The 14,572-nt window shown below is 52.3% G+C and overlaps 1 protein-coding gene across 1 annotated transcript; it reads left to right on the plus strand.

The window, feature by feature from the left end:
- The first annotated feature begins 141 nt into the window (after window positions 1-141).
- PGLS (6-phosphogluconolactonase) lies at window positions 142-13,792 on the plus strand. Its single transcript, XM_031004315.3, has 5 exons — window positions 142-4,566; window positions 8,656-8,763; window positions 9,781-9,882; window positions 10,200-10,340; window positions 13,448-13,792. The coding sequence occupies exons 1-5, from the start codon at window positions 4,165-4,167 to the stop codon at window positions 13,583-13,585; spliced, it is 891 nt and encodes a 296-aa protein (XP_030860175.2). The 5' UTR covers window positions 142-4,164; the 3' UTR covers window positions 13,586-13,792.
- Window positions 13,793-14,572: the final 780 nt, after the last annotated feature.

Genomic DNA, 14,572 nt, shown 5'->3' on the forward strand with positions numbered 1-14,572 from the left:
TTTATTTATTTTTTGAGATGGAGTCCTGCTGTCTCCCAGGCTGGAGTGCAGTGGCACGATCTTGGCTCACTGCAAGCTCTGCCTCCCGGGTTCACGCCATTTTCCTGCCTCAGCCTCCCGAGTAGCTGGGACTACAGGTGCCTGCCACCACGCCCGGCTAATTTTTTTGTATTTTTAGTAGAGATGGGGTTTCACCGTGTTAGCCAGGATGGTCTCGATCTCCTGACCTCGTGATCCGCCCTCCTCAGCCTCCCAAAGTGCTGGGATTACAGGCGTGAGCCACCGCACCCGGCCTAATTTATTTATTTTTAAGACAAGGTCTTATTCTGTTGCCCAGGCCAGAGTACAGTGGCATGATCATAGCTCACTGCAGCCTTGACCTCCCACACTCAAGCAATCCTCCATCAGCCTCCTGCGTGGCTGAGACTACAGATATGCACCATCACGCCCAGCTAATTTTTTGATTTGTTTGCAGAGATGAGGTCCCACTGTATTGCCCAGGCTGGTCTTGAACTCCTGGGCTGAAGCCATCCTCCTGCCTCGGCCTCCCAAAGTGCTGGGATTACAGGTGTGAGTCACCGTGCCCAGTTTATACTGGTTTTTCAATCTCATAATCAGGAGGCTACTAAGTGACAAATGAGTGGGCATGGGGGGAGTGGTGTCTCCAGCATGGATCTGCTGGACAAAGGGGTGATTCATGACCCTGGGCGGGACAGAGAGGGATGGAGCAAGGCAGTCCGAGATTTCATCATGCTCCTCAGAACAGCACACAATTTAAAACTTATGAATTGCTTATTTCTGGAATTCTCCATTTAATATGTTTGAACTGTGGAAACCTCAGAAAGAGAAACTTTGAATAAGCGGGGACTACTGTACTCTCAACTGACTCTCACCTCTGCTGTCCCCCTCGCGTGTCATAATGTTGGCATCCTGTTTGTTGTCTCTACCTCAGGGGACAGGAGGTGACAGAGCATTTGCTGGGAGAGGACACCGAGGGGGTGACCCTCGTGTGCAGATGAGCAAGTGAATTCTTTTTTGTTTTTTGCTTTTTGTTTGAGACGGAGTCTTGCTCTGTCGCCCAGGCTGGAGTGCAGTGGCACAATCTGACTCACTGCAGCCTCCGCCTCCCGGGTTCAAGCAATTCTCCTGCCTCAGCTTCCTCAGTGGCTGGGATTGCAGGCACGTGCCACCACACACAGCTCATTTTTGTATTTTTAGTAGAGACAGGGTTTCACCATGTTGGCTAGGCTGGTCTCGAACTCCTGACCTCAGGTGATCCACCCACCTTGGCCTCTCAAAGTGCTGGAATTACAGGTGTGAGCCACGGCACCCAGCTGGGCAAGTGAATTCTGACTAATCTCTCTCCAACCTTGCAACCACTTCAGGAAGTGTCACCATGGTCCCCATTGTACAGATGCAGAAACTGAGGCACAAGAAGGGTAATGGACTCATTGCCAGGGGCTCCAGGTGAGACAGTGGCCCAGTGAACTTTCTTGTTCCAAAGCCTCTAGCTGCAATAGTGTCTAGGAAGTTCCCTCCGAGTTGGCCAGAAAATAATCCCAATGACTCTTAGGCTTGAACTCTGTTAGTTTTTCTTATTAATTAACAGACTTTTTGGGTTTTATTTATTTATTTATTGTTTTGAGACGGAGTCTAGCTCTGTTGCCCAGGCTGGAGTGCAATGGCGAGATCACGGCTCACTGCAAGCTCCTTCTCCCAGGTTCACACCATTCTCCTGCCTCAGCGTCCCAAGTAGCTGGGACCACAGGCGCCCGCCACCACACCTGGCTAATTTGTATTTTTACTAGAGACGGGGTTTTTCATCGTGTTAGCCAGGATGGTCGTGATCTCCTGACCTCGTGATCCACCCGCCTCGGCCTCTCAAAGTGCTGGGATTACAGGCGTGAGGCACCGCGCCCGGCCTATTTATTTATTTAAGAGGGAGTCTTGCTCTGTCGCCCAGGCTGGAGTGCGGTGGCGCGATCTTGGCTCACTGCAACCTCTGCCTCCCGGGTTCAAGCCATTCTCCTGCCTCAGACTCCGAGTAGCTGGGATTACAGGCATGAGCTACTACGCCTGGCTAATTTTTGTATTTTTAGTAGAGATGGGGTTTCTACTTCATTTGAGAGGCTGGTCTCGAACTCCTGACCGCAGGTGATCTGCCTACCTTGGCTTGCCAAAGTGTTGGGATTACAGGCGTGAAGCACCACGCCTGGCCTATTCCTTTTTTTTTTTTTGAGACAGAGTTTTGCTCGTTGCCCAGGCTGGAGTGCAATGGCGTGATCTCAGCTCACCACAACCTCCACCTCCGGGGTTCAAGCCATTCTCCTGCCTCCACCTCCCGAGTAGCTGAGATTACAGGCATGTGCCACCACGCCCAGCTAAGGCTTTGTATTTTTAGTAGAGACAGGGTTTCTCCATGTTGGTCAGGCTGATCTTAAACTCCCGACCTCAGGTGATCCACCCGCCTTGGCCTCTCAAAGTGCTGGAATTACAGGCGTGAGCCACCACGCCCAGCCCTCCTTTCTTTTTGAATAGTCCTGGCACCGTTGCCAAAGATGAGCTGACCATATATGCATAGGTTTATTTCTGCATCAGTTCCAATCATTTATTTATATGTCTATCCTTATGCCAATACCACAGTTTTGATTATTGTACCTTTTTATTGTTTGAAATGAGAAAGTATGAGTCCTCGTATTTTATTCAAGATTGTTTTGGCTATTTGGGGGCCATTTGCAATTTATTATTAATTTTAGGATCAATTTGTCAATTTCAACAAAAACATTGTAAATTTGAAAGGGATTACATTGCATCCGTAGACCAATTTGTGGAGTACTGCCATCTTAACAATATTATACTTTCCAATCCATGAACGTGGAATGTCTTACCATTTATTTAGATCATCTTTAATTTTTTATTTCAGCGAAGTTTCAGTTCTTCTGCTTGTTTCGAGACAGGGTCTCACTCTATTGCCCAGGCTGGAGTGGAATGGCAGGAACACAGCTCACTGCAGCCTTAGCCTCCTGGGCTCAAGTGATCCTCCCACCACAGCCTCCCAAGTAGCTGGGACCACAGGCAGCTGCCACCGGGTCCAGCCTTGGCTTCCCAACGTGCTGGGATTACAGCTGTGAGCCACCAAGCCCAGCTACAGCTCTCAAGAAGTACAGTCTTGTACTTCTTTTATTAAATTTATGCCTACTTTATACTTTATGATGCTATGGTAAATGGAATTGTTTTCTTAATTTGCTACTGATTTTAAAATCCACTACCTGTGTGAGTTGAACTGCGCTTACACACATCACTGAAATGTCCCACTCTCAGAAGTGGCCCAGCCTCCCCAGGCCCACCAGGCCTTCTTCCTCTTCCAGCCCTCTGTTCAGGCAAGAACTCGATTGGAGGCCTTTCTGGGCACTCAGAGGGACACACCACCACACTAGGAGGGTTAGCTTAAAAAATTCAACAAGCATGGCCAGGCGCAGTGGCTTTCGCCTGAATGCTACCACTTTGGGAGGCCGAGGCAGGAAGATCGCTTGAGCCCAGGGGTTCAAGGCCAGCCTAGACCATATAGCAAGAGCCCGTCCCTCCGGAAAATGTAAAAAAAAAAAAAAAAATTCAACAAGCATATTTTCATCCCCTACTTTTTTTTGAGATGGAGCCTCGCTCTGTCGCCCAAACTGGGGTGCAGTGGCACGATCTCGGCTCACTGCAACCTCCGCCACCCGGGTTCAAGCGATTCTTCTGCCTCAGCCTCCCGAGTAGCTAGGATTACAGGCGCCCGCCACCACGCCCGGTTAATTTTTTGTGTTTTCAGTAGAGACGGGGTTTCACCGTGTTAGCCAGGATGGTCTCGATCTCCTGACCTCGTGATCCGCCCGCCTCGGCCTCCCAAAGTGTTGGGATTACAGGCGTCAGCCACCGCGCCCGGCGGTGCAGGAATTTTAAAACTCGCCAAAATACGCCCTCCTTCAGAAAATCCCTGCCACCTCGATAGGACGTCCTCTTCTTGAGCTCCCCTCTCCGGCCCTCCCTGATACCGCAAGGTTGAGCATTCGGGCACTGGCTTCCCGAACTCACTTCGACTCAGGCACAGCAGGCAAAAAGATTCAATGGGTAGGGCCGGACCGACTGCCCGACCTTCGCGGTGCTTCACTTACCTCACTGCGCATGTGCCAAAGACAATCACCCAAAGTACTCGAAACCCAGCGGCAGGGCCGGCCCTTGCGCAGGCGTACTAGCGGCCGTAGGGAGCGCTTCCTCCTCCCCGCCGCCGCCCTCGCCATGGCCGCGCCGGCCCCGGGCCTCATCTCGGTGTTTTCGAGTCCCCAGGAGCTGGGTGCGGCGCTAGCGCAGCTGGTGGCCCAGCGCGCAGCATGCTGCCTGGCAGGGGCCCGCGCCCGTTTCGCGCTCGGCCTGTCGGGCGGGAGCCTCGTCTCGATGCTAGCCCGCGAGCTGCCCGCCGCCGTCGCCCCTGCCGGGCCAGCCAGCTTAGCGCGCTGGACGCTGGGTTTCTGCGACGAGCGCCTCGTGCCCTTCGATCACGCCGAGAGCACGTACGGCCTCTACCGGGTGAGAGCTACGGGGGCCGCCGGGGATCAGGCCGAGAGGGCCACAGCCACCGCCTACACCCCGGCTACGGAGGCCGCCGGGGGCCATGCCGAAAGGGCCGCGCCCGCTGTCTGCACCTCGGCTACGGGGGCCACTGGGTATCATGCCAAGAGGGCCGTGCCCACTGCCTGCACCTCGACTACGGGGGCCGCTGGGGGTCTAGCCGACAGGGCTCGCCCGCCGCCTGAACCCCGCCTGCAGTGAGTCCCGCAGGACCTCACTGCGCCCTCTGCCTTTATCTGGGCAGGGCTAGAAATGGTCTACTTGCAGTCCGTCTTCATGCTTCATCCGGTGGCCAGGCAGAGGGAACGGCACGGGCAAGGGCCTGGAAGAGAATCCGAGTGGCCCATGTCAAACGATGCCCATAACTCAGCCCCGTAGCGGACGGGGGCACGAGGAATCAGGTGTAGAGCCTGAGTCTCAGGGTCCTGATCTCTAACCCCAGCGAGTTCTCGGGGATCCCTGGGCAGCCTTGCCGCTCTGATGGCTCTGCTTCCAGGCTGTTCATCTTTGGCTTTGAGCCTCAGGATTCTATAGAATCAGAGGAGCGCGCTCTTTTAAAGACAGGGTAACTGAGGCTTGGAGGAGCCTTGGCCTGGCCGAGGGAAGAGTGGGAGGGGCGGGCTCAAAGGCCAGGAACCTCAAGTCACCTGAGCCTTGCAGCGTCAAGGGACACCCCATGCTGGGTGTGCCGTCTTCTCTTTGCATAGAATCTTGAGCTGATGATGGTTTTGTGTGGGTTTTTTATTAAGAGAAAGGGCTTACTGAACGCTTTATATGCATCAGTTCATGAGTCCGTACCACAGCCTATGAGATGTTACACTCATTTCACAGATGGAGAAACTGAGGCCAGAAGAGGCGAGCTTACCTGCCCAAGGCATCTAGTGACCAGAGGGGCAGCCAGGGTGTGATCCTGCCTCATCTGACTTCGTAGTTGGGTACACATTTAACTTCCGCCTTCCTGTGTGTGTTTTCCAAGAGCATCATTAAAAAGTTTTGGCCGGGTGCGGTGGCTCACGCGTGTAATCCCAGCACTTTGGGAGGCCGACGTGAGTAGATCACCTGAGGTCAGGATTTCGAGACCAGCCTGGCCAACATGGCAAAACCCTGTCTCTACTAAAAAAAAATACAAAAATTGGCTGGGTGCGGTGGCTCACGCTTGTAATCCCAGCACTTTGGGAGGCTGAGGCGGGCGGATCACGAGGTCAGGAGTTTGAGACCAACCTGACCAACATGGTGAAACCTGTCTCTACTAAAAATACAAAAATTAGCCAGGTATGGTGGTGCGCGCCTGTAATCCCAGCTACTCGGGAGGCTGAGGCAGGAGTGAGGCATGATCAGTGAGCCGAGATCATGCCATTACACTCCAGCCTGGGCGACAGAGTGAGACTGTCTTAAAGATAAAAAAAAAAAAAAGCAAGTTTTTGGCCGGGCGTGGTGGCTCATACCTGTAATCCCAGCACTTTGGGAGGCCAAGGATGGCGGATCACCTGAGGTCAGGTGTTGGAGACCAGCCTAGCCAACATGGCGAGACCCCGTCTCTACTAAAAATACAAAAATTAGCTGGGTGTGGTGGCGTGTGCCTGTAATCCCAGCTACAGGGGAGGCTGAAGCACGAGAATCGTTTGAATGCGGGAGGCAGAGGTTGCAGTGAGCTGAGATCATGCCACTGCACTCCAGCCTGGGCGACAGTTGAGACTCTGTCTCAAAATAAATAATTGTGAAATGCTGCAGAGTGCTAGGGAATAGGGAGTGAGCATTCGTCAAGGGCTAAGGGGTGGGAGGTCCTGAGAAGGTGCCATTTGAGCTGAGAGCTGGAGCATGTGCAGGAGCTGGCCATGGTCAAGCTGTGGCAAGAGGGCTCAGCTAAGGCCAAAGCCGTGTGATGGGAACAAACCTGAAGCCAGGACTTGCTCCTTCTGCCCATTCTCTGTGAGGGGAATCATATTGGTTCCCTAGGGCTACATAACGAATGACCACAAACTGAGCGGCTTAAAGCCACAGGAATTTATTCTCTCACCGTTCTGGAGGCCAGAAGTCTGAAATCAAGGTGTTGGTGGGGTCACGCCCCATCTGAAAGCTCTTTGGGAGGATCCTTTATTTTCTCCTCCATCTTCTGGGGGCTCTGGGTGTTCCTTGGCTTGGGGTCACACCATTCCAATTCCTGTCTCTGTCTGCACATGGCCTTCTCGGATTCTGTGTGTCTTCTCATCTTATATAAGGACTCCAGTCATTGGATTTAGGGCCCACACTAATCCACTATGACTTGTTCTTAACTAATTACATCTGCAAAGACCCTATTTCCTTCCTTCCTTCCCTCCTTCCCTCCCTTCCTTCCTTCCTCCCTTCCTATACTTTCTTTTCTTTTCCTTTCCTTTTCTTTCTTTTTTTGAGATAGGATCTTGTTGTGTTGCCCAGGCTGGAGTGCAGAGGCACGATCGTGGCTTACTGCAGCCTTCAGCTCCCGGGCTCTATCAATCCTCCTGCCTCAGCCTCCTCAGTAGCTGGGACTACAGGTGTGCACCACCAGGCCCAGCTAATTTTTTTTTTTGAGTCGGAGTTTCGCCCTTGTTGCCCAGGCTGGAGTGCAATGGCGCGATCTCAGCTCACCACAACCTCCGCCTCCTGGGTTCAAGTGATTCTCCTGCCTCAGCCTCCCAAGTAGCTGGGATTACAGGCATTCACCACCATGCCCAGCTAATTTTATATTTTTAGCAGAGGTGGGATTTCTCCATGTTGGTCAGGCTGGTCTCTAACTCCTGACCTCAGGTGATCCGCCTGCCTTGGCCTCCCAGAGTGCTGGGATTACAGGCATGAGCCACTGTGCCAGGCCGCTAATTTTTTATTTTTGGTAAATACGAAGTTTCACTATGCTGCCCAGGCTGGTCTCAAACTCCTGGGCTCAACCGATTGTCCCACCTCAGCCTCCCAAAGTGCTGGGATTACAGCCGTGAGCCACCATGCCTGGCCATTTTCTGGTGTTCATAAGCCTCAAGTTTATGGTGTTTTGTGATAGCAGCCTGCATAGATTAACACAGGGACCTTGGACAAAGCAGAGTGGTCTTTCCAACTGTGGATACGATTGTGTCCCTCCCCAGCTCACACACCCACCTTGGCTCCCCAGTGCCCTCAGTGTGGAGCTCATACTCCTCAGGTCAGCATTCAGGGCAGTCAGCCCCTGCGTTTACTTCGTGGCTCACCTTAGCATTGCCTCAGCTCACTGAGCTAGACTCTGCACAAACACGAGGCACCGAGACATGGATGCCATCTCAGAGCAGACCAGGGCCCCTGGGGCACCTCTCAGTGGGATAGGGCTGCAGCTTTCTCCTTGATCCAAGTGCTTTTGAGTTAAATCTGCTGCCAACTACTCCACCATTCACAGGCCAGGGCATCTACTGTGCGCTGGCCACAAGTGCTGGGCCTGGGCAAGCCTGGCCCCCACTCCCTGTAGTGGGGCAGGTGCAGGCGGGGGTGGCTGCTCGGAGGAGGTGGCCTGAGGGATGTATATGAGTTTCCCAGGCAGCCTTAGGAGGGAGGGTGGGGATGGAGAAGGTTACCCTTCTCCATGGAGGGTGGTGAGGGGCTGAGTTTTATCCCAAGGGCCATGGGACCCTGGAGGCTTTGAAACAGGACAATGGGCTGGCTAGACAGGTGCAGGCTAGACAGGTGCAGGCTATGGCCAGGAAACCCCCCAAATACAACGGAATTGAAAGACTCCTGTTGGAATGCTGGCCCCCGCAGGAACCACCATGATCCCGATTCACCCAGGAGGGCCACCCTCCCATCCAGCCCCCCAAGAGCAGCAGGGCTCCCTCTTGCCCTTGAACTTCCTCTGCCCTGACAGGCGGCGTCACCCAGGGCTCAGGATCCTGGCTTCCAGCATTCCAGAGGTGACTCACCAACCGAAGGACCTTGCACAAATGCGCCAGCCTCCCCATGCCTCAGTCTCCCCATCTGTAAATGAGTATTTTGACGGTACTGTCATAACCTCCCTGGAGGATCCAGGTGGTCACATTACTGTTGGTGACATTGTCCCTCTGTTGGCTGCAGACGCATCTTCTCTCCAGACTGCCGATCCCAGAAAGCCAGGTGATCACCATTAACCCCGAGCTGCCTGTGGAGGAGGCGGCTGAGGACTACGCCAAGAAGCTGAGACAGGTGAGCCCCGAGGAGCGGCCGCAAGGGAGTCACATCCACGAAGCGGCCACACCCCGGGCAACAGAGCGGCCTTCTGATTGTCACCAGCAGGAACTGCCCCAGGGATCACTGGCAGATCCCTTTGAGGAATCCCCTCTTCGAGGCCACAGCCCTGCCCTGGGGAGCCTGAAGGCCACTCGGCCTCTGTTGCCCAGGTAACAGGCCTGGGTCCTCACATCTTGGGGAAATATGATGGGTATGGCTATGGCTTTGATCACAGGCTACATTGAGCACTGTTTCCTGCGTTACAGCTACTTGTATTTCTTTTTTTTTTTTTTTTTTTTTTTCTTTGAGACGGAGTCTCACTCTGTCGCCCAGGCTGGAGTGCAGTGGCGTGATCATGGCTCACTGCAAGCTCCGCCTCCCGGGTTCACGCCATTCTCCTGCCTCAGCCTCCTGAGTAGCTGGGACTACAGGCGCCCGCCACCACGCCCGGCTAATTTTTTTGTATTTTTTTAGTAGAGACGGGATTTCACCGTGTTAGCCAGGATGGTCTCGATCTCCTGACCTCGTGATCCGCCCACCTTGGCCTCCAAAGTGCTGGGATTATAGGCGTGAGCCACCATGGGCCTTTTTTTCTGTTTTGAGATGGAGTCTTACTCTGTCACTCTGTCACCTAGGCTGGAGTGCAGTGATGCAATCTCAGCTCACTGCAACCTCTGCCTCCCGGGCTCAAGTGATTATCCTACCTCAGCCTCCCAAGTAGCTAGGACTACAGGTGCCTGCCACCATGCCTGGCTAATTTTTGTATTTTTAGTAGAGACAGGGTTTCATCATGTTGGCCAGGCTGGTCTTGAACTCCTGACCTCGTGATCCACCTACCTCGGCCTCCCAAAGTGCTGGGATTTCAGGTGTGAGCCACCATGCCCAGCCACAGCAGCTTGTCTTTTTTTATCTGACAACTGTTTCTGTGTCCTCTGAGTCTCCCCTGCCCCTGCCACCTGCAACCTCTCAAGGCTGTCTTCTCCCCACGCCCAGGCATTCCAAGGGGACTCCATCCCGGTTTTCGACCTGCTGATCCTGGGGGTGGGCCCCGATGGTCACACCTGCTCACTCTTCCCAGACCACCCCCTCCTACAGGTGAGCACACCAATGTGGGGTTCCACCCTAGTCCTGAGCCCAGTCCCTAACATCTGGGACTCCCAGAGGGAGGGCCACCTGCCGGGTGGGGTGTCTAGAGCCAGGGTTCAAGTCAGCCTCCACCAACATACCTGCCTGCTGGGCTCAATCCTTCCAGGTCTCAGTTGAGCCCCTTAAAACAGGGACCTTAAACTACCCACCATGGGATTGTTAGTAGGATGGGATGGAACGGTGGCTGGACCAGGCCTGGTGTGTGTAAGTGTCCAAGAAGCTGAAGTGACACTGTCCTGCCTCCATCCCTGGGCTTCCTCCCCAAGGAGCGGGAGAAGATTGTGGCTCCCATCAGTGACTCCCCGAAGCCACCGCCACAGCGTGTGACCCTCACACTACCTGTCCTGAATGCAGCACGAACTGTCATCTTTGTGGCAACTGGAGAAGGCAAGACAGCTGTTCTGAAGGTAACAGCTGAGGGTTCTAGTCCTGGGAAGTTCATGGGCATGTGGGCCCCAGGGACAGAAAATGGCCCCAGACATTATTGTGCTGAAGCATCAGATCTGAAGAAAACTCAGTCATTCTTGGGTTGAAAGGTAACTTGAAATTGCAATTAGAAAAAAAGGAAAAAAAAAAAAAAAACAGAAAATTGCAATTAAAGGCTAGTTAGGTATTAACCGCTATGAAATGAAATTGATGAGATGAGGCCAAAGCTGCATTCAGAGGTAAATTAATAGCATTCAAATGCATTTAAAAAAATTATTAAGTAGCAAACTATTGAAATAAATCAAGTGCTTTCCTGTAGAATTAGAAAAAGGACAATAATATAAATCTACAAAAGTCAGTGGCAGGACTAAGTGAAATTAAAGTCAGAAATTAATGAGTTGGTTAATATATTTTAAACTTTAATGGTAAGTAGATCTAAAAGATAGACAAGCTCCTGACAAGGCTAATCAAGAGAAAAAAAAATCACGTGGTATTATGAATAAAAAAAGGTACTGTTATGTAAAGTATTTTAGGAAAATACAAATTCATTAGAGCATTAAAAATAAACTAAATAATTAAAAAGGTTTTAGTTGCCTTCATTGAAAAGATCAACAACTACAGAAGAAACTGGAAATATATTTTTATTTGTTTATTTGTTTTTTTTGTTATTGTTGTTGAGACAGAGTCTCCCTCTGTCACCAAGGCTGGAGTGCAGTGATGTGACCTCAGCTCGCTGCAGTCTCTACCTCCCAGGTTCAAGTGGTTCTCCTGCCTCAGCCTCTTGACTAGCTGGGATTATAGGCGCCTGCCACCAGGCCTGGCTAATTTTTGTATTTTTAGTAGAGATGGGGTTTCACCATGTTGGCCAGGCTGGTCTCAAACTCCTGACCTCATGTGATCCACCTGCCTTGGCCTCCCAAAGTGCTGGGATTACAGATATGAGTCACTGTGCCTAGCCTAGTTTTTACTTTTCTAAGTGGTTGGAAAAAAGTCAAATGAAGAGCCAGGCCATGCTTATCATCCCATCTACTCAGGAGGCTAAGGCAGGAGGATTACTTGAGCTCAGGAGTTTGAAGCTATAGTGAAATGTAATTGCAACTGTGAATTACCACTGCACCGGGGAGCATCACGAGAGCTCATCTCCAAAAAAAATAAATAAATCAGGCTGGGCGCGGTGGCTTATGCCTGTAATCCCAGCACTTTGGGAGGCTGAGGCAGGTGGATCACCTGAGGTCAGGAGTTCGAGACCAGCCTGGCCAACATGGCGAAACCCTGTCTCTACTAAAAATACAAAAATTAGCCAGGCGTGGTGGCACGCGCCTGTAGTCCCAGCTACTCAGGAGCCTGAAGCAGGAGAATCACTTGAACCCGGGAGGCGGAGGTTGCTGTGGGCCGAGATCATGCCATTGCACTCCAGCCTGGGCGACAAGAACGAAACTCAGTCTCAAAAAAAAAAAAAAAAAAAAAAAAAATCAAATGATAATACTCCTTGACCTTGTGAAGATTCTATGAAGTTCAGATTTCAGTGTCCAGAAATTGTTTTGTTTGTTTGTTTTTTTGAGACAGCTTCTCACCCTGTCGTCCAAGCTGGAGTGCAGTGGCGCCATCTCAGCTCACTGCAACCTCCACCTCCCTGGTTCAAGTGGTTCTCCTGCCTCAGCCTCCCGAGTAGCTGGGATTACAGGCACCTTCCACCATGCCCAGCTAATTTTTGTATTTTTAGTAGAGACAGGGTTTCACAACGTTGGCCAGGCTGGTCTCAAACTCCTAACCTCAAGTGATCCGCCCCCCTCGGCCTCCCAAAGTGCTGGGATTACAGGCATGAGCCACCGCACCCGGCCCAGAAAAGTTTTATTGGAACATAGCCACACCCGTTTATGTATATATTGTCTGCAGCTGTTCTGGGGCCAGAACTGTAGAGCTGAGTGGTTGCAATAGAGACTGGATGGTCTGCAGAGCTTAATCTATTGACTCTGGTCTTTTGCTGAAAAAGGGTGCCAACCGCAATATTAAACAGTTACAGACCAGGCACAGTGGCTCATGCCTGCACTTTGGGAGGCTGAGGCAGGAGGATTGCTTGAGTCTAGGAGTTTGAGACTAGTCTTGGCAACATAGCAAGACCCTGTCTCTACAAAAAATAAAAAATTAGCTGGGCACAGTGCCATGTGCCTGTGGTCCCAGATACTTGGCAGACTGAGGCAAGAGGATCGCTTGAGCCTCAGAGATTGAGGCTGCAGTGAGCCTTGATGCCGTCACTGTACTCCAGCCTGGATGACAGCGCAAGACCTTGTCTCAAAAAAAATACAAATAGTTACAGTGGGCCGGGCATGGTGGCTCAACGTGGGAGTTCAAGACCAGCCTGGCTAGTATGGTGAAACCCCGTCTCTACTAAAAATATAAAAAATTAGGCCAGGCGCGGTGGCTCACGCCTGTAATCCCAGCACTTTGGGAGACCTAGGCGGGTGGATCACCTGAGGTCAGGAGTTCTAGACCAGCCTGACCAACATGATGAAACCGTCTCTACTAAAAACAAAAAAATTAGCCAGGTGTGGTGGGAGGCGCCTGTAATCCCAGCTACTTGGGGGGCCGAGGCAGGAGAATTGCTTGAAACCGGGAGGCGGAAGTTGCAGTGAGCCAAGATCGCACCATCACGCCATCACACTCCAGCCTGGGGGACAAGATCGAGACTTCGTCTCAAAAAAAAAAAAAGTTAGCCGAGCGTGGTGGCACTTGCCTGTAATCCCAGCTACTCAGGAGGCTGAGGCAGAAGAATCGCTTGAAACCGGGAGGCGGAGGTTGCCGTGAACCAAGATCGTACCACTGCACTCCAGCCTGGGCGACAGAGTGAGACTCCATCTCAAAATAAATAAATAAATAAATAAATAAATAAATAAATAAAAATAGTTACAGTGGATAGAAAGGAAGGGACTCTTGTCCCTGCTGTTTGGCACTAGGACAGCTGAGCTGGGCATTGTCACATTTTGAGGATACAAGAGTCTTATTTATCCTTGGTTGGGGAGCCAGGACAGTGCCGAGGGGCGGCGCCTGGGCTGCAGGCAGGGCCTTACTCTTCTGCCCTCTTCTTCAGCGCATTTTGGAGGACCAGGAGGAAAACCCGCTGCCCGCCGCCCTGGTCCAGCCCCACACCGGGAAACTGTGCTGGTTCTTGGACGAGGCGGCCGCCCGCCTCCTGACCGTGCCCTTCGAGAAGCATTCCACTTTGTAGCTGGCCAGAGGGACGCCGCAGCTGGGACCAGGCATGCGGCCCATGGGGCTGGGCCCCTGCTGGCCGCCACTCTCCGGGCTCTCCTTTCAAAAAGCCACGTCGTGCTGCTGCTGGAAGCCAACAGCCTCCGGCCAGCAGCCCTACCCGGGGCTCAACACACAGGCTGTGGCTCTGGACATCCGGATATTAAAAGGAGCGTTGCTGGAAGTCTGCACTGTCTCGCGGTGTTTGATGGCAGCAGGCCTGGGGGCGCCCTGGCCTGGGTTCTGATCCATAGCCCTCATCTGTGGGGAGGAAGGCGGGGCCTGCTTCCCTGGGGCATAGCCACCATGGATGAATTTCCTAAGACAACAGGCTGGGCACAGTGGCTCACGCCTGTCATCCCAGCACTTCGTGGGGAGGATGAGGTGGGCAAATCACTTGAGGTCAGGATTTCGAGACTAGCCTGGCCAACATAGTGAAATCTCGTCTCTACTAAAAATACAAAAATTAGCTGGGCGCAGTGGCTCACACCTGTAATCCCAGCACTTTGGGAGGCCGAGGCTGGTGGATCACGAGGTCGGGAGTTCGAGACCATCCTGGCTAACACAGTGAAACCCTGTCTCTACTAAAAATATAAAAAAAAATTAGCTGGGCGTAGGTGGTGCACGCCTGTAGTCCCAGCTACTTGGGAGGCTGAGGCAGGAGAATGGCATAAAACCCAGGAGGCGAAGCTTGCAGTGAGCTGAGATCGCACCACTGCACTCCAACCTGGGAGATACAGCGAGACTCCATCTTGAAAAAAAAAAAAATACAAAAATTAGCCGGGCGTAGTGGTGTGCACCTGTAATCCCAGCTACTTGGGAGGGTGAGGCACAACAATCGCTTGAATCGGGGAGGCAGAGCTTGCAGTGAGCTGAGATCGTGCCACTGCACTCCACCCTGGGTGACAGAGCGAGACTCGGTCTCAAGAAAAAAAAAAAGCTGGGCACGGTGGCTTACGCCTGT

Source organism: Gorilla gorilla, chromosome 20, assembly GCF_029281585.2.
Source record: "Gorilla gorilla gorilla isolate KB3781 chromosome 20, NHGRI_mGorGor1-v2.1_pri, whole genome shotgun sequence".
Classification (NCBI taxonomy): Eukaryota; Metazoa; Chordata; class Mammalia; order Primates; family Hominidae; genus Gorilla; species Gorilla gorilla.